This window comes from Pongo pygmaeus, chromosome 6 (genome assembly GCF_028885625.2).
Source record: "Pongo pygmaeus isolate AG05252 chromosome 6, NHGRI_mPonPyg2-v2.0_pri, whole genome shotgun sequence".
Lineage (NCBI taxonomy): Eukaryota > Metazoa > Chordata > Mammalia > Primates > Hominidae > Pongo > Pongo pygmaeus.
Genome location: NC_072379.2, coordinates 38,456,639 through 38,475,871, shown reverse-complemented (window position 1 = coordinate 38,475,871; position 19,233 = coordinate 38,456,639). Strand labels below are relative to the sequence as shown.

The window sequence follows — 19,233 nt, the reverse complement described above, 5'->3', positions numbered from 1 at the left end:
TGGGCATTACTTTTTGTTGCACACATCAGTTGTGTGTGTTCTTGGGAAGGGAGGGCGCCCTCTCTGTGTATGTGTGTATGCCTGAGAAAGTCCCTGAAGGCAGCTTTCTGTAGCTCAACCCTCCCGAAACACTGAACAGCTAGTGAAAAGATTTCTCAGCAGATGCAGAACAAGGGGGGACATCTGATACCTGTTTTATTCAATCACCAGTAATCTCTCTTGCATCACTCACTTTTGTTAGAATTGACTAACAGGCAACATGCCTTCACTTGAGCCCAGCAGATATAAGCACCATCCTTACAGGCTGGCTTCCTGACTGAGAGCAGGGAGCAGCAGGCATGGGGCACGCTGGGCACCAGTTCAAAGCCCTGCTGTGGAAGAATTGGCTCTGCAGACTCAGGAACCCGGTGAGTGCTTGCCTTGGTTTTCCATAGGGTTCCAGTGAGGTCTGGAGCAAGGTCAGGGTCTATTCTTGCCTGCCTGCCTCTGCCTCCTGGCAGGTAAAAACACTCACGCTGCAGGGAATTTGGGGAGGTTGGATTATTTTAAATCAAAACCTGTCCCAAGGGCCAAAGTAGCTGAACACTTTAATGATCAGGATGAAATCAAGGCTGAAGAATTTATCAGAAAAGGGCAAATTTAGAAAAATTCTAAAAACAAACAAAAAAACAAGTGGAATTGAACTATAATTTGTGTTCTAAGCATTCGTTGTAAAAACTGAACAGTGAATTCTCAGGTTTAAGGAACAAAGCATTTGCTGCATTTAATGCATAAACAGAATGCTACAGGTACTGACTCCAAAGCACAAGACTGTACAATGTGCCTCACCAGAGCAGCGTATGACACATCCACTCAGTGTTATTCTGTAGGGTCACATCTTTAGTGTTAATTCACATCTATTTAGAATTGTATTCAAATTACATTAGCAAGGTTTTCCTAAGCAGATTGGAATTGTTCAAATCAAACTTGTGTGAGTACTTAAGCAAATATCCTGTAAGCGTATGTTTTTATGAAATAGAAATCAATTGCTTGTTATTATGATTAACTTTATTCCTGATGCCACTATATAAACATTAATGCCTATAAATGTCATTTTCAGGAGAAGTAGATGTGCAGTAATTTATCTGCATTGTTTCTGATTTTAAGGTCTACAGTTAACCTATGGGATTTTTTCTGCTGACAAATGCTTTGGTTTGAAGAGATTCAGTAATTGACATTGAATTACATTGTGCTGAATCCTCAGAGCCAGAATATTCTATCTCTCTGTCTTGAAATAAAATACATGTTAAAGGAGATGTTTTCTTTTTTATGTGATCTTTAGGATTAAAATAATTTCAGTTGAAAGTTTGTACAAAAGTTTTAAGTTCAGGAATAAAGGAGTGACACTCTTCATCGATTGTTAGTGTGTTCGTGTCTGTGTAGGTAGTTTTACATTTATAAAAAGTGTATTTCATTGACATGTAAGTTTGTTTTAGGGAATTAGCCTATTTTCCCATGAAAGAGTGTTACAGGTGGAAGTTGGTTCCCAGGCACTGCTCTTTCTGCTTTATGGATATCAACCTCAAAATAGTTCAGTGACCGAGGTAGCCAGACTGCCCACACCTCTTTACTGGATACTTGAGTTTTAAAAAATTTTCACAATTACTTTTGCTGCTAAGGCAAACATCCTCATCAGAAGGTTTTATTTGTTTGATAACTGTTTATTTAAAATGGTAACTCCTGCATCCCACCTTTCTTTGCCTTATTTTTCTTTAGTATTTATCATCTTGTAACACACCACAGATTTTCTTATTTGCCAATTGCCTCTGGATCCTACATTAGTATGTTACACGCATGAGAGCTGGACATTTTCCCCAATTGGTTCACCAATGTATTCTCCAGCACCCAGAACAGTGCCTGGCACACAATGGATGTTCAGTAAATATTTGTTGAATAAGTAAAAGAAGGAAGGAATAAAGCATTTATGCATCTCTGTTATGTGCCAGATAGAGGGGGAACAAGAAAAGTGAGTTCCTGGCCCACAGCAGCTATAGTCTGCTCACAGAAAAGCAATGAAAAATGCAATTAAATATTTAATGAAACCACCTCTTGGGATATATCCTACAGATGTCCCTGCACAATTGGGAAGTGATATTTGTACAAGGTTATTCATTATAGCAATGCCTAGAATAGCAACAGAGTAGAAACAACACAAGTGGTTCCATGCATAGAATTTGGAGCTGCCTGACTGGGTTCACATCCCAGCTCTGTCACTTACTAGTTTACTTTTTCAGGCAATTTCTTGACTTGGTTTTCTTCTCTGTAAAATGAAATTGTTTGTAAGTATTAAATGGATTTGTATATGTAATGTGCTTGCAACAGTACCTGGTATAGGTGTGGGAGCTGTTTTTTATTTGGTAGAAATGGGTGGCCTCAGACATCTGTGGACACGAACCGTGGGCTGTGAGGAGAGGAGGCACAGGGTAAATCTCAGTTCACGGCTTGCACAATTGGGTTAGAACAGAACTCCAGGGGGATAAAATGGGAATATGTTTACATATCTTAATGTTATTACAGTGGAAATATTGAGGGCAGGCCCCTTTGGGTGAATGTCTTTAAACTGACCTATTTTTCACAGCATTCTCGCATTCTCCAATGATAATCTGTAGATTCTTTGTTTTTGAACTATGGAAGTGAGGTGTTGGCATGAACTGTGGAATAACCAAACTGCCTGAGTGAATAAATGGCCTCAAATACATGTTTATTTAGTGAGTAAAGCCAGGAACTGTTTGTTATATGAAGGAAGCTTGTCTGTTTTTACATTTACTGTTTTTTTTAGCTTTTTTTTAAATTGATGCATAACAGATGTACATAGTGTCAGCATACATGTGATAATTTAATAACTTGTATCATTCATAAAGAGCAAATCAGTATATGCTTTTACATTTACTTTTTAAAAATCTTTCATATATTTCATGATTATAGTTTCTTCAAAAAACATCTTATTATAGATTCAAACAAAAATTTAAAAAAATAGAATAATGGATAAATAGTACCCACATACTTATCTTAATACCTAACTCTATAGATTGTTAAAATTCTACTATTCTTGGAAAAAATAGTTTCTTACCATTATTTTAATACCATTTATTTTTTCCTGTTGATTTTTATTTATTGTAAAAACAGTACTAAAACAAAAGATAAACATTTTAAAGTCATCTAAAATTTTATTATCCTAATTAACTTTTGTGGTCTTTTCTTATCCTTAGGCATACATAATGAAATATTTTTACGTAATTAAAGTCATAGCTTTTTTCCCACTTTATATTGAAGCCTAACATTTTAAAAGTTACTGTATGGTCTTCTTATTTAATGGTTTTATTGAATAACAGTTCATCAGTTGTATACACATAATTATTTGACCATTTCCTTATGTTGAGGATTAAGGTTCTTTCCAGCTCTTATTGTTCTGAATAACATCATTATGCATGAAAGACACACCTTCTCCTGGATCATTTCTCTTGAATAAGTTTCCTGGAGAAGATTCTGGGTCAAGGTAAGGACACATTGCTTTTGGGCAGGTGGAGGTCAATTGACAATGCCTCACGGGTGTCCCCATGGATAGTTCCAGTGCAATGCCATCAACATTGGCAAATATTCAGTGGCTTCGAGTCATGCTTTTCCACATGAATTTCTATTCATTTCTACATTTTATTCTAACTGTAAATCAATCTAATTAATTACTTATTTTTTATTTCTTTTAATTAAAATTTTTTTAAATTGACAGATAATAATTGCACATATTCATAGGGTACATAGTGACGTTTCAATACAAATAATGTATGGTGATCACATCAAGGTAATGAGTATATCTGTTATGTCAAATGTTTATTATTTCTTTGTGTGGGGACATTCAATATTCTCCTTGTAGCAATTTGAAGCTATATGATATATTATTATTATTATTTCATATGGAGTTTTGCTCATGTCACCCAGTCTGGAGTGCAATGGCGTGATCTCGGCTCACTGCAACCTCTGCCTGCTGGGTTCAAGCGATTCTCCTGCCTCAGCATCCTGAATAGCTGGGATTACAGGCGAGTGCCACCATGCCCAGCAAATTTTTGTATTTTTAGTAGAGACGGAGTTTCACCATGTTGGCCAGGCTTGCCTAGAACTCCTGACCTCAGGGGAGCCACCCGCCTTGGCCTCCCCAAGTGGTGGGATTACAGGCGTGAGCCACTGTGCCGGGCCTATGTGATATATCATTGTTATTATATAGTCATCCTACAGTCATATAGAGCAATGGAACTCATTCCTCCTATCTAGCTGTAATTTTGTATCCTTTAACAAATCTGTCCCTATTCTCTCCCTCCCCCTACCTTCACCAGCTACTTCTTATTTTAAAGAATTAACAACAACAACAACAACAACAACAACAAGAAAGTCATGTAAGCCAACTGTAAGCTCCTTGGATAGCTCTTAGTTCTGCAGTCTATTTGGGTTCTCCCATGTTTTAATATTGAACAGAGCAGCTGAGCCTGTAGCTTGTGTACTGTGGATGGCACACTTCCCCTAATCTATCCTTCAAATCATGGAGCAGTGACCATTCACTGGGTGGTTGTCTCCAGGATCCTACATCTGTTGACACCTTGGATCTCTGTTCTGAATCTTGCCTCCTGTGACTGCTACTCAGTCCTTTCCTTCCCCGCCCAACTGGACAGGACTCTGATCCCTTACTCCATTAATGAAAGCTGATATCCTGTAAGTGATACCAGCTTTTTGGGTTGAGCTGGCCAATTTTACTGAAGACTTGGGCTAGTGGAGGAGGGTTGAAGCATAGTTTAATACAAGGACATCAATGTTTTAAAAAACTCATGGTTCTCTCCCAACCATGGGCTGGAAGAGGATAATGGAAACAACAAAACTACACCGGCCACAGTTTTACTAGGAACATCCTTCTATCCATGGAAACCACATCCCAGGACCCAGCGACGGATATCCAGATGTCTACCATACATAAAGCACCGCATTCTTGATTTAAAAGGCCACAGTGATAAAATGCATACTTTCTTTTAGTCATGAATAAGAATTATGGTGTCACACCAGGGCTCATCCTCTGACCTGGCTTGTTGGGGAATAGGGAGAAGCCTATTAGACTGTCTGAGTTCAAATGCCATCCCTCCCACCAGCATTAGAGAGACCTCAGTCAGCTCACCCAAATCCAGGCTGAATCTCTGCTGGGCTCTGCCTCTGCCTATCTACCTCCTAGAGATCTACCCTGGGGCTAGGTAGGGAGCTCTCCAAGATAACTACCTTGGAAATCACTTTTTTTCCTTTAAGATGTAAAGAAACATATTCTTAAGTTTCAACTACTTTCCTTTAAGATGTAAAGAAACATGTTCTCAAGTTTCAACTACTTCAAACCTCAGAGCTTTTGTGTGTATATGTGTGTGTGTGTTTTTCTTTTCTAAAACAAAATAATCTCATTTCTTTGAGATTTTTGTCTATTACTGTTGTCTATTTTGTCTATTACTGAAATCAGGTGCTAAAAACTGAACTTGGTGTTACAAAGAATAATTTTATTTTGCAAACACTAATCCTGCTAGCTACAATTTCTGTATTTTTCTGAAATTGAAAAAAATTTACAGATATCAAGCCTTAGAAGTAAAGTATCCCTTATTTCTTTTGGACATTGTTTTAGAGGTTGGATTTTTGCTGGTTTTGCATAGTTACATGTTATAGCTCATCAACTATTTATTGTCAAATTTGCTATAAGGATTTACTAAGGGAATCAGCAGATGCCAGAAGGTAAAAGGTGAGGTGCCTGATCTCTCTCATAGTCAGGTTGGAAAAAGTCTTGAACTAACTAGTCTTGAACTGCTCCTATGGCTAAAGGTCCTTGGGGTCAGGGCATCCTCACCAGCTGTGGGTCAGAAGTGGGGCTGGGGTGCTGCTGAGCAGCCACCTGCGAGCCAGTGCACTTTCTGCTCCACTTCTCAGCAGTGGCCCACACCCAGGGGCGCTCCATACACAAACCCGCTCAGCTGCAGACTCCGGCACTGCAGAACAAGATTGGCAGTGAGAGGCGAGAGGGTCCTCAGGTGGTGTAGGAGCCCTTGAACTATTCTCGTTTCCAGCACTTACACGGAGGTGACATATTTCTTGTGATTAGGCCACATGGATGACTGACATGATGGCTTCTCCCTCTCTGGCTTCAGTCATACAGTAGTGCAGGTGCGATGGAACTCCTGATAACTCGAAGCTCCCACTAAGGGCTCTTTAATAAAATGTGGAGTAATTCAACTTCTGTTTGGCTAGATGAGAAGATAAAGTTGATGATCTTCCTACTTGTCATTAAATCAGGAGCCTGTGGGATCTTGGGGCTTGGCCTGGGCTGCCCTGGCCTTCAGGACTCGCCTTGCGCTGGAACCTGGGAGGAAACTGCCTTAGTCACTGCGAGGCCACTGAGGGCCATTTGAGTGTGTCTCAGGTTTACTAAGAGCAGTGATCTAGGAAAAGCAGTTCAGAAACCGAATTAATAAAAGCAAACCTCCCTTTGTATTTTTTTTTTAGCATGGGCTGGCCTCTGCTAAGCTGTTTGGGGTTGGTTGGTTTTTCCTAATTCACAATCATGGTATCAGCAGTGCCTTTTCTTTAATTTCAGTTGATCTTAGTTTGCTTCTAAACCTTTAATTTTAGCTTTATTTTCCTCCTATACCCTCTCTCAAAGCACTAGTGATTAAATAAACAACCAAATATGTATTAAAAAAACAACTTTGAAGGGCAGTGAGGGAACTCCTTGCAGTGAAACCATCTCAGTGTCTCATTAAGAGTCTGGCTGTGCGGTGAGCATCTCTTTTGTCCTGCATCATTGCCTGATTTTAAGAATGTGAGAATAGTGGCCGGGTGTGGTGGCTCACACCTGTAATCCCAGCACTTTGGGAGGCCGAGGAGGGCAGATCACCTGAGGTCAGGAGTTTGAGGCCAGCTTGGCCAACATGGTGAAACCCCATCTCTACTAAAAATACAAAAATTAGCCGGGTGTGGTAGCATGTGCCTGTAATCCCAGCTACCAAGGAGGCTGAGGCAGGAGAATCACTTGAATCTGGGAGGCAGAGGCTGCAGTGAGCCGAGATCACACCATTGCACTCCAGCCTGGGTGAAGGGCGAGACTCTATCTCAAAAAAATAAAAAAAAAAGTAAAAATAAATAAAATAAAATAAAATGAGAGAAAAAAAAAAAAAAAGAATGTGAGATTATCCAGTCTTCTAAAGGTATGGAAAACTGACTGGATTTCAAAGACAAGCCATCCAGTTTCTCATTTACCAATTTGACTGTCAGGCTGAAAAGAGAAAATAATTCTCTCTAGGTTGCTCTTTTGCTGAAATTGTTACCAGCATATTGCAGAGAAAATTACAAGATCATCCAAAAGCTAGGTCTGGGAGATTTTATTTAGGATGGTGGATTTACATGGTTTCTGTGCAAAACAAAAACCAATAATAATAATAATAATAATAATAATAATTAAAAAAAAACCAAAGACTTACTTTCCCAAGAGGCTTTTCCTTCTTACTTGTGAATGCAGGTCTCCTTGGGAAGCCTGGAGTTCCCTGGTAGAGTTATTTACTCTGGCCCAGATAGGCCTGGGTTTTTCAATTACAGGAAAAGTTTTAAAAACAACAAACAACAACAAAACCATCACAGTAACAATAATGTGAGAGATCAGAGGCAAAGGCAGCCTCAAGCCTTATTTTTATGAGATTGTATTGGAGGCCGAGGCTATTTACTGGGGAAGTGATCCTCGTGAAAAGCAGATTTCTTTTTTCGATTTGGAACTCTGGGGGCTCCTTTCAAGGAAACCTTGCCCGAGGTCAGCTCTTCGTGAGTGTCCTCTCCTCTCTCTGCTTCATTCCTGTCGGGGATGTTTTCCTCCCCCACTGCCTGCTGTCGGCTAAGCCAGAGGGTTCTCCTGAGGGGTAGTACCTCTGCCTGGTCCTACCCTATTCCGGGGCTGTCCCGGCCAGACAGCACCTGTCATCCTCCAGGTTTGAAGTTGGAGCTCCTGGGAGAATTGTACCTGTGTGTTCTTGTGCCCACCTACTTGGAAAATAACCATTCTTTAGGGATGAGAGGGAAGCAGCCAGGAGGCACGGTGCTCTGTCCCAGATCCACAGAATGATGTCTGAGTGTCAGCTCACAGGGCCTGCTACAACAGATCCCAAATGGAAGCTACAATAGTGCTGTGCTGTGATCCTGGCAGGTCCTGAGAGCACACTCTCTCCTTCTTCACTTTGTCACATCAGTGGAGCCAGATGGTGTCAGAGTATGTTCTTTCTCCCTGCCAACAATCATCACGCACTTGAGACCAGGATATCAGTCCTATTTCCCACACCCCTGCATGACAGAACTTCTTACTCCCATTTCACAGCTACAGAAAATGAGCCAGGAAGGGTGATTAACTTGCACAGGCCCATTTGAGGGAAGCAGCAGAGCTAGGCTGAGACTCGATTTTATCTGATACCTGAGCCCATGGCACTCCTGGACAGGTTCCTTGAGTAAACAACACCAACACAGCACTCTGAATTTATCGGATGAAGACTGGAGTGGGTGAACTAGGAACAAATGCCACCAAACTATGAGAATTAGGAAACACTCTTGCACATGCTAGGGACTGTCAGGAACTACTGGAGGCATTACCACAGGACAGCCTTGGTGCTGTCTCCAGCAGAGCCTTGAACTCCGTGTCCACAACACACACTGGCATGGGTGGTGTGAGTCCCAAATTCCAGGTGGGGTTAGGCGCTGCCCTTACCACTTCTGTTGCGGGGTTTCCTTGTTTCTAGTGGTAACTCAATTATCCTAACATACTACTGTTTTGATACATCACATCATATTGATGCTGGACATCTTTTGTTTTTTTTGAGATGGAGTTTTTCTCTTGTCACCCAGGCTGGAGTGCAATGGCACAATCTCAGCTCACTGCAGCCTCTGCCTCCTGGGTTCAAGCAACTCTCCTGCCTCAGCCTCCTGAATAGCTGGGATTACAGTTGCCACCCACCATGGCTGGCTAATTTTGTTTTTTGTATTTTTAGTAGAGACGGGGTTTCACCATGTTGGCCAGGCTGGTCTCGAACTCCTGACCTCAGGTGATCCATCTGCCTTGGCCTCCCAAAGTGTTGGGATTACAGGTGTGAGCCACCATGCCTGGCTGATGCTGGACATCTCCTGATAAATTCTAAGCCAGGTGTGGTGGCACATGCTTGTAGTCCCAGTTACTAGGGAGGCTGAGGCAGGAGGATCGCTTCAGCCCAGGAGTTCTAGGTTGTGGTGAGTCACAATTCCCCGACAGCTCTCCAGCCTGGGTGACACAGTGAGAACTCACCTCAAACAAAACAAAAGGAAATGAAACAAACAAACAAACAAAACCTACCAACAACAAAACAAAACCAACAAACAAAAAATCCCAGATTCTAAGTAGTAATATGGCTAAGCCCAAAGGGAACTCAAATTACTAACTCTTTTTGGGTTCGTGCCATCTCTTGGCTGGCGTCTGCTCAGAAGGGACCCACAGTTCATGTAAAGCCAGTCGATGCATCCAGCGTAGTATTGTCCTTAACTCAGTGTGGTCTGTGCTTGCAAACTGAGTACATGTATTAGGGCTTATTTGGTTTTCTATTTTAAGGAGTTAGTGTAAGAATGAACTTTTTTCTCTATTTTTTCCTTATATAACTTGCCCATCAAATTCTTTCCAATTGTGTCATTAGAGGCCTGGTGATTACGTGCATGACAAGTATTTCTTTGGTTAGTTATCCTCTTTTTTTCTTATTTTTATTGTTCAGACTTGACAATTTGTATATCTTAAAATATCTTTTCATTTTCTTTGAAATATGTCTTTTGTAATTTCAAAACTGCTGAAATTATATTTCATTCATCCATAGCTTTGATCAATTTTCTGCTCTCTTCTTGTTTTACTAAAATTAAATTTACTCTTTTTTACACTTTCATTTACTTTTGAGTTGTATAATGTTTTATCTTTTTTTTTTTTTTTTAAGTTTCAATTCAAGTAGCCTAATGCCGTTGTTAAATCACTCTATTTTACCTCCTTGTACTTAAAGGTCATTTTGTCATATCTTTTGAAATGCAGTAGGGCCTCTTTTTGGACTTCCCATGCCAATGCATAGATTTACATTTCTGTTTTGCACCAATTTTATTTTTTTTAAAGCACTGAAACATCATAGTATGTTCTAATATTTTGTAGGATTAGAATTTTTCTAGCTCTTCTTTCTTCTTAGGAAATTTTTGTTTTTAAAAACACATTTACTTACCAATTATATTTTAGAGCCATTTTGACTTAAATTATTCCAGTTGGTATTTTGATTATGTTTCCATTCCAATATAAATGCGAACTTGGGTTGAGAGTGTCCTCCCACCCTCCCTCTTTCCTCACTCCCTGGAGTCATCTTGGCCAACTCCAGGGTCCCTGTGGATGGAGCACTTGATGTCCTGTATACCCACCTCCCTCCCTTTATAGCCACCTCTATGGAGGCTGTAGCTTTCCATAGAGTACCTGCACTCAGTCATGGCAGAAAAAGCACTACGTCCTAAGTCACTAGTGCAAACATCCTAACTCGACCATAATAATTGCTCATTCAAAAAATGTCCATAAATATGTATATTTAACTCCATTAAAAATAGTTGTGTTTTGCTGAAAATGCTCTATCAATACCCTAATGATTGGTGCTTAATTTCTAATTTTTTTGCAGTTGAAACAATATTAAAATAACTCTTTTATACATATTTTAGATACTTTCCCAATTGTTTCCTCATTAAAAATCTATCAAATGAGAATCTTGGGTTGAAGAGTACGCACATCTCACAATTTAAAAACATCTTGCTTACTTGACTTCTTGAAGGGTTGTACCAATATGCATCTTTCAGTGTTCACACTTAATTTTGATTATTTGTGTGTCTCCTTTGAGTACTTGAGTGGAAGAAGTATTCCTCATTCATCTTTATAATGCCAAAGTCTCTAGCTCAATGTTTGAGAAAGTGCTAAATAAATGTTCATTGAATGAACATTGAAAGAAAAGCCATTATTTTTCAATAGAAAGCCAAAAAACAACCCTACTCCTCACAAAAAAAGAGAGAAGGAAGAAAAAAATTGGTTTGTTTCTTTCTGTCAGTATCCAACTAACTAAAAGATTTGCAAAAAGTTCACTTGGGGAAGGAATTTTGGACTTTGATGGAGAGATGTTTGGAAGCCTTGACTCCTAACTGTAAAGGATCTAGGCAGATCAACTCTAACTATAGTTGCTATTTGGCATTTGGATTATCTCTTAGTTTCGACTCGTGCTTTGTTGGGACTCCTTGTGTGAACACTGGGCCATGTTTTCCTGCAGTGCTTAACAACAAGAACTTCAAAATACATCTGGGAAAGTCCCCTCTTTTGAGAGGTTGGCATCTAGAGGCCCCAAGTGCCCCAAAGAGACACAATAGAATTTCACGCTTCTTTCAAAGCCCTTTGTTTCCAAAGACAAGAGCAACAGACTAATTATGTGCTTTACTTTAGCTTCCTGGATATTCTAAACTTATGGTGTTTTCCTCTTCTCTCAGCCAATGAGATCTTCTGGCTAGCTCCTCCCTTTGAAAGGCTCTCTTTCTTTCTTATTCATTTACAATTTTAGTTTTTGTACCTAAGCATTTTATTCTTTGTGGTTTTTAGTTGCAACCAAATCCACATACCGCATGAGCCACTTGGAGGATTTAAAAATGTATTTAGACTCAATCTGGAGATTGTTTGTTCAAGACAGATGGAAAATTACATATTTAATCTGTAGGCCTGAGCTTCTGTCCAGGTACCATCACAAATTAGTTCCAAGATATTGCACGAAATAATAATCTTTATGACATAAAAGGTGTAAAACCGGCACAGTATTACCTATCTCACTGGTTGTTGTGAGGATTAAATAATGAATGAGCAAGTGCTTGCAAATGCTTCATGGTTATGCAAATGAACTACTTAAGGATAGGGCTTGGTCTTCACATCTGAATTCCCAGGAGAGCCTCATTCAGGGATTGTGCACGGCTCTGCTTCATTTAGTTTCACAAGGACATTCATTCTATCCTGTTAGACAGAAACTAGGTCATGTTGGTTCACTGCTATTTCCCCAGTCCCTGTAACAGTGCCTGATGTGGTACACAACTCTGAATGAACGAATGAGTGAAAGCTCTTATTTTTATTGCTTTAGTACACCACAGTTTATTGATCTATTCTCCCATTGATAGGGTTTGCATGACTTCCAATTCTTTTTTTCTTTCACAAGTAACGCTGTGTAAACCCTTTTGAACATTGAGCATACCTCTTGGTTCATGTGTATAATCTCTTCTTAACAACTGTGTATTTGGTTAAATTATATGGTTTTTTTAAGGTTGAAACCAGTCTAATCTAATATAATTAATATGGTTCAATTTACTACATAGTTATTGAATTATTGGGCCATAGAATTTGCAAATCCTTAGCTTACTAATATTGTCAAATTGCTGTCCAATGTTCCTGTTTATGCATATGGTCACTGACAATGAGCACTGTCAGGCTTTTTACATTTTCCCAAATTGATGGGTGTAAAATGATGATCTCATTGGGGTTGAATTTGCATCTGCTTGAGTACTACTGAAACTTGGCATCATATAAGGTGTTCACAGTTTGCTCTTGTCTGCTCATTTCTTTTGACTTGTTTGATTCTATCATTTCCTATTCATTGATTTGTAGGCATTTGTAGGTATTACAGATAACTGCATTGTCAGTTATACATGTTGAAATAGATGCTTCAAGTCTATGGCTGGTCTTTCCACTCTTCAAATGGCTTTTCTGAAGAACAGAGATTTAAAATTTGTAAATAGCTTAAGTTTCCTTTGTTGTTTATGATTTTTGTGTCTTATTTAAGCATTAAAAAAAAAAAGGAAAACTGTCTGTTTTCTTCTGAACATTTTAAAAAAGTTTCTTTTACTTTTGGCCAGGCGCGATGGCTCACACCTGTAATCCCGGCACTTTGGAAGGCTGAGGTGGGCAGATTACTTGAGGTACGGAGTTCAAGTCCAGCCTGGCCAACATGGTGAAATCCCATTTCTACTAAAAATACAAAAATTAGCCAGGCATGGTGGCGCATGCCTGTAATCCCAGATACTTGAGAGGCTGAGGCAGAAGAATTGCTTGAACCTGGGAGGCAGAGGTTGCGGTGAACTGAGACTGCACCACTGCACTGCAGCCTGGGTGAAAGAGCAAGACTATCTCAAAAAAATAAAAAGACAGTTTCTTTTACTTTTTATTGAGACAGGATCTCACTTTTTCATCCAGGCTGGGGTGCAGTGGGGAGAACACAGCTCACTGTAGCCTCAACCCCTTGGGCTCAAGCAATCCTCCTGCCTCAGCCCCCCAAGTAGCTGGGACTATAAGGGCGCACAACCATGCCTGGCTAATTTTTGTAATTTTTGTAATGGAGATGGGGTTTCTCCATGTTGCCTAGGCTGAAAGTTGTTGTTGTTGTTTTTCTCATATTTAGAGTTTTTTATATGATGATGACAAAGACCTAATCTATCCTTGCCTCCTCTATCTCCACTCTCAGAGTAACCAGTTTTATAGCACGATTTGTTGCAGAAGAAATTATTGTCCCTTTGACTTGTCAACCACCTTTCTCATATATCAAGTTTCCAAATATGCACAGCTCTGTTGCTAGGCTGTTCTACAGGTTGCTTTGCTTATTATGGAGCTAATAGCATGGTATTTTAATTACTATTACAGAAAGCTTTGTTATGTGAAAGGACAAGTTATTCCAACCTGTTGATGAAAATTGTCTCAGGTATTTTTGACCATTGTTCTCCCAAATACATTCTAGAATCAGCTCATTAAGTACGACAACAACAGCAAAATCAAAACAAATAAAACAAAACAAACAAAAACCTTTTGGAATTCCATTAGAATTTCATTGAGCCTATAGATCAATCTGGGTAGGATTAACATCTTTATGGTACTGAGTTTTTTAATGCAGTAATGATATTAATCTGTTCATATATTTAGCTTCTCTTTGCTGTCTTTCAATAAAGTTTTATAATTTTCTTTATGAAATAATTGCACAAACTTTAGTTAAAAATTTCCCCCAGATGCTTTATCTTTTGTTGATAAGGCAAATCATATGTTATTTAAAAACACTTTTTTTGATTAATACTTGCTGTTGTAGAAAGTTATTGAGGTAGGTATTGGATTCTCCTCCTATGAAGGTAAATTCAGAATTTTCTTTCTGTAATAAAATATTGTAATATAATGCAATTGTTGTGCTATATATTTTGAGGCTAAATTATTAAGTATACACATTCATAATATTATTATACTTTTTGGTATCAGTCTTTTTGTTATGTATTAATCCTCTCAATCATTGATTGATATCCTTATATATTGATAAGAATAACAACGTTCCTTGTCTTAAAGCCTTCTTTGTTTGATATTAACATAACTAATTTGTTTAATATTTACCTACCATATCTTTTTCATCTCCTTACTTTTAACCATTCTATGTCCTTATATTTTAATTATAGCCATTCTAAATAGCATATAGCATTTTCTTTTTGAAATCAAGCTTGATAATTCTTGTTTTTCAAATAGTGAGTTTAATCTAAGCATTATTTGAAATTAAAGCATATTATTTGAAAGTTTCTTTAGTGTAGGTCTGTTGTTGGATAACTTGGTTTCTGATTATGTGAAAAATTTCTTTTAGCCTCATTCCTGAGAGATTGTTTTTCTGGATATACAATTCTAGATTGACAGAATTTCTCTCAGCAATTTAAAGATATTTAACTATCTCTGGGTTCTTATTTTTGATGAGTCTTCAGTAATTCTAATTATTTCTTTGAGGTAATGTGTCCTTATTCTTGAATTGATATTGAGATATTCTCTTTTACTTAGTTGTGCTGAAGTTTCACTATACCATGTCTTAGTGTAGATTTATCTTTCCTAGTAAATGTGGTATTTTCTTTATCTATGGATTTGGACTTGTGTCTTTCATATGTTCTAAAAAAAATTCTTAGCCACTAGTTACTTAAATATAGCCACTCCTACTTTCTCTCCACTCCCCTTGAGGGACACTGTCTCCCTTAAATTGAATCTTATATGTAAAGATTCAGCTCATGCATTGATTTTCTAATTTATTTTTTGGTCACTTTCCTCTCCTCAGCTCTTTGTTGATTTCTTTCACTTCCAGAAAGATCAGCAATGCAAGAAAAATGACATTCTTTTAGCAGGAATGCCCCTGTTGTTTCTAGTCAGCATACTACTGAAAGCAGAAGTGATATTCCTTCATTGTCAAGCCTTTTCACCCCTCAGGGTGTTTGGTAAATATATTATCTGTGTTATTTCATTATTGAGAATATGTATATATATGTGTGTATATGCATATATATGTGTGTGTATATATATATATATCAGTCCCTGTCTGTCTCTATATATCACAAATATGTATACATATATATTTGTAAAATTTGTTGTTTAAAGGCCATTTTGCTGGATGTCATCTTTTTAATCCTACTTTTTTTCTCTTAGAACTTTGTAAATATTGATGCATTGGCATCTAACATGAAATGTTTTGAGGATATGTTTAAGGCCAGACTGATTTTCTTCTCCTTTTGTTAGGGAGTTGCCTTTTTTTTTTTTGTCTGTCTAGACACCTGTAGTAGTTGTAGTTTATTTTTGAAGTTCAATAGCTTGAAGTTTAATGGCCATAGTTTAACTATGGCTTATTTTATTTTTCTGAAATACAGTATGCTCTGTCTGCAGATGAAATCTTCTCCACTTCAGGGAAATTCTCCTATTTCATATCTCTGAGGAATATCCTCAAAAAATATTTTGTCCCATTTATTTGATTCTTTACTTTGGAGGTGCCAATTTTCCTTTTGTTGTATAGTCTTTGTTTTTCAAATATATTAGCTTTTGTGTCTTAATATTTTTGCCTTTAAAATGTTTTTAAAAATCATTATTGTTATTGTAAGTTGTTTCTTATTCCAAAAATTGAAATTTAACTAGTATGTATTTTCTTTTTATGGTTTCTAAATCATTTAAAATTCCACAGTGATTTTTTTTTGTTTTTTTTCTTAGTTCCACAATCTCTTTTTTTACTTATTTGTTTATATCTTTTATCTGAGCCCTTGTTTTCTGAATATTTGTCCTTATTAAAGTATTCTTCTTAATGAGGCACTTGTAAAGAAATTCTTCATTTTATTTGAGTTGTTTCTTTTCCAGGCATGCTTTATAACTTCCTTTTGTTTTCTTTTTCTTTTTTTCTTGGTTTATTTCCTTCCTAATGTTTAGATAGCAGCTGTGCTCTTTGTTTTATTGCCACCCATACTTGGGGAGTTCAGCCCAGGTATTATATTTGTTCTTGACTCTCTTTTCAATAAATCTGGGACCAGTTTTATTTCTCCTGCAATATCTAGTGTGATCCCTAAGCATATCCTGTATGCTCTAATCATCTATAGAAGGAGAAGATTGGAAATGGTTAGGACGGCCGTGGAGAAGAGTGAGGGAAATCATCTGAGATGCAATACAACCTTTATTAGACCAGTCAGGCTCTGTGCTCTCCTATGAAAAATTGTTAAACGTTTTATGTCATGTTCAGTTAATTTTGTGGAAATTGCTCTCCAGCTTTGGATTCTTCTCACATTTTTGTATGTAGTCCTGGAGGCTTCCTCAGAAGTCAGCCTCATTGTTCACTTTCCTTGTTTATTTGATCATTCTCGGTAGCAGTTTTTCCAACTCCTCTGTCAGAAGCAGGAGATAAGGAGACTCCTTTGGGGTGCTCATCTCCATGGATGTGGGTATTGGGGCTAGTCACCAGGATTGTGAGGGGACATTATTACAGCTTTAGAGATTGTCAGCTGAGTCGGGGTTGAAGCATGGTAGGCTTATTTGATCTGCTCTAGAAACTTTTTTTTTTTTTTTAACGTTTTGGTAGTTTTTTTTTTTTGAGACGGAGTCTCGCTTTTGTATTAGGCAAATACAAGTTTATTCCTGCCTCCTCTAATTTATTTTCTTTTCTCTCTCCCTACCCCGCCTATTTTGTCTGGAAGAAGAAAAAGTCTGTAAGGAAGTTTCAATGTATCGTTTTACCCAGGAGTCCTTTCTGTGTGCATGTTCATCTGTATGTATTGCTAATGTCTTCCCAAATGCCACTGTGGCTCAGCTGTGCTGATAGAATCATGGGAAGGTTTATATTCATGCTTGGGCCACAAGGTGAGAGGAATGGTAGTGGAACAGGGATCTGGGCATCCACGAAATTCATGGTGAGAAGTGCTTTGCGGTTGGGAAGCTGCGGGGTGCAGGACTGAGCGCTTCCACCCACTGCTGGTCGGAGCTTCCCTCCTGGAAGAGTAGGAGGGCTTTGTGGTGGTTTGGTAGTGGGGGCATTGTTTTGTTAACTGCTAATAGGTCTACCAGACAGTTATTTTTCTTGAGAGAAGAGCCTGTGGCAGCATCTGCGCCAGTGCATTTGGACAGCAGAAGTGCTAGTTTCTGCTTCTGATTGGGTCACTTCGTGGTGTTAAGAAGTCAGCAACGGAGGGCCTGAGATGTGGGAGATACGGTGAAGCCCTAGCGTTAATCAGACAGCATTCCTATTTAACAGGGATAAGATTCAAAATGTTAAGCAAGATTCAAGGATAATAATGACATATAAGAAGAAAAACGTGACTAAAAATGTGATGAGAAAGGGAAGACTGCCTTTGCACCCCTGCAGAGAAATAGTCTTATGAAAGGGTGATTCACTCACGCACAATGGAAAATGACACAGCAGAACTGGTGTCTGGCTACCTTTCTCTTGAATGGAGCAACTTCAAACTCAGGACAATGAAAGATATTTTTTCACTAGTGCTTTTCAGAAGGGTCAGTGACCAGCTTGTAAATAAAACACTCTGAGATATTGTTTTTTAGGTTTAATTGGAATTCTGTTATTATTTCAAGATCCTTAGAGAAGCTTCTCAACGATAAGATTTAGGGTTTTATTTTCTTCCAATAATATTTTCATTTGAAACTAGAGATTAGATGTGGATTTTTAAGACTGGACTGAAAAAATTTGTGATTTTAGAGTTACTACTATTTTAATTTGGCTTTGGCACGGTCCTTTAAATGATGTTGTCTTCCTGTGAAGGGAACAATATCCAGATACTATAAATAAAAGGATTGATAAATTAATGGCATGAAAGATTTAGACAATAAAAAGGCAAATACAAAGTTGGAGAAAATATTTGTAATACCATAAGCCATGAAAAGGCTGAAATCTTTAATTAAAAAATTAAATACAAAATGATGCTTTATACCCGGTAAAAATAAAGAACAACTTAATAGAAAAATAGGCAACTGGGAGAACAGAGAATTAATAGGCAAGGAATTATTATATGCTTAACTTAACTTGTGAAAAATGCTTGATCTTAATAATTAAAGTTATTATGTTTTTGCATATCAGCCTGACAAAAAATTAAGTTTGTTAATCCTAGGTGCTATTGAGAGTGCAATCAGAGTAAATGATAATTGGTTTAGTTTTTAATGAGGGTATTTCCGTTATATCTATCCAAAGTAAAAATCCACATTAAAAATCATATACACTTTAGTGCAGTAATCCCATTTGGCAATGGTACCTCACGGATCTACTTATAAAAGCCAGCCAAATATGTAAAAAAACCTCATGAAGTTAAAAGCTGGGATTCATTGAACTGCATCTACTTGATTTCATAATGTGCATTGGTTTTAGTATGTTGCTGTCCTGTTATCTGTAATCAACTATAATAGAGTAATATATTTGGTGTTTTGGACCAAAATTCATGCTATACATATGTCTGACTTTGACGGCCTTTACCTTTTCAAGAAAACTGTTGCAAATTTGAGCAAAATTTTCCCAGTTGTAATATTTTAATAGTGTCATGCAATAGAAAAAATTTAGAAACACTCCTAAGGGAGTTTTCAATTTCAAGTAGAAATGCTTCTCTTCTAGGTAAATACGACTTTAACTGATAAAAGAAAAACCATCTCATGATATCACTGGCCCCAAAGAGAAAAACATGCAAATTTTCATGATGAAGTGATTGGTTAAATAAATTAAATCCTACAGTGGAATATTATGTAGTCTTTAAAAGTAGCAAGGTAGAACTATAAGTGCTGTTATGGAAAATTGGTTCTAACACTTTAGTTATACATATACATGTATTTTGTAAATAGAT

At 37.8% G+C, this 19,233-nt stretch overlaps 1 protein-coding gene across 1 annotated transcript in view; it reads left to right on the top strand.

Annotated features, from left to right (window-relative positions):
* The first annotated feature begins 338 nt into the window (after positions 1–338).
* ABCA13 (ATP binding cassette subfamily A member 13) overlaps positions 339–19,233 on the top strand; it is a 492,269-nt gene continuing 473,374 nt past the window's right edge. The window contains exon 1 of the mRNA XM_054496702.2: positions 339–407. Coding sequence (XP_054352677.1) covers positions 339–407 — 69 coding nt within the window. The remainder of the gene's footprint in view (positions 408–19,233) is intronic.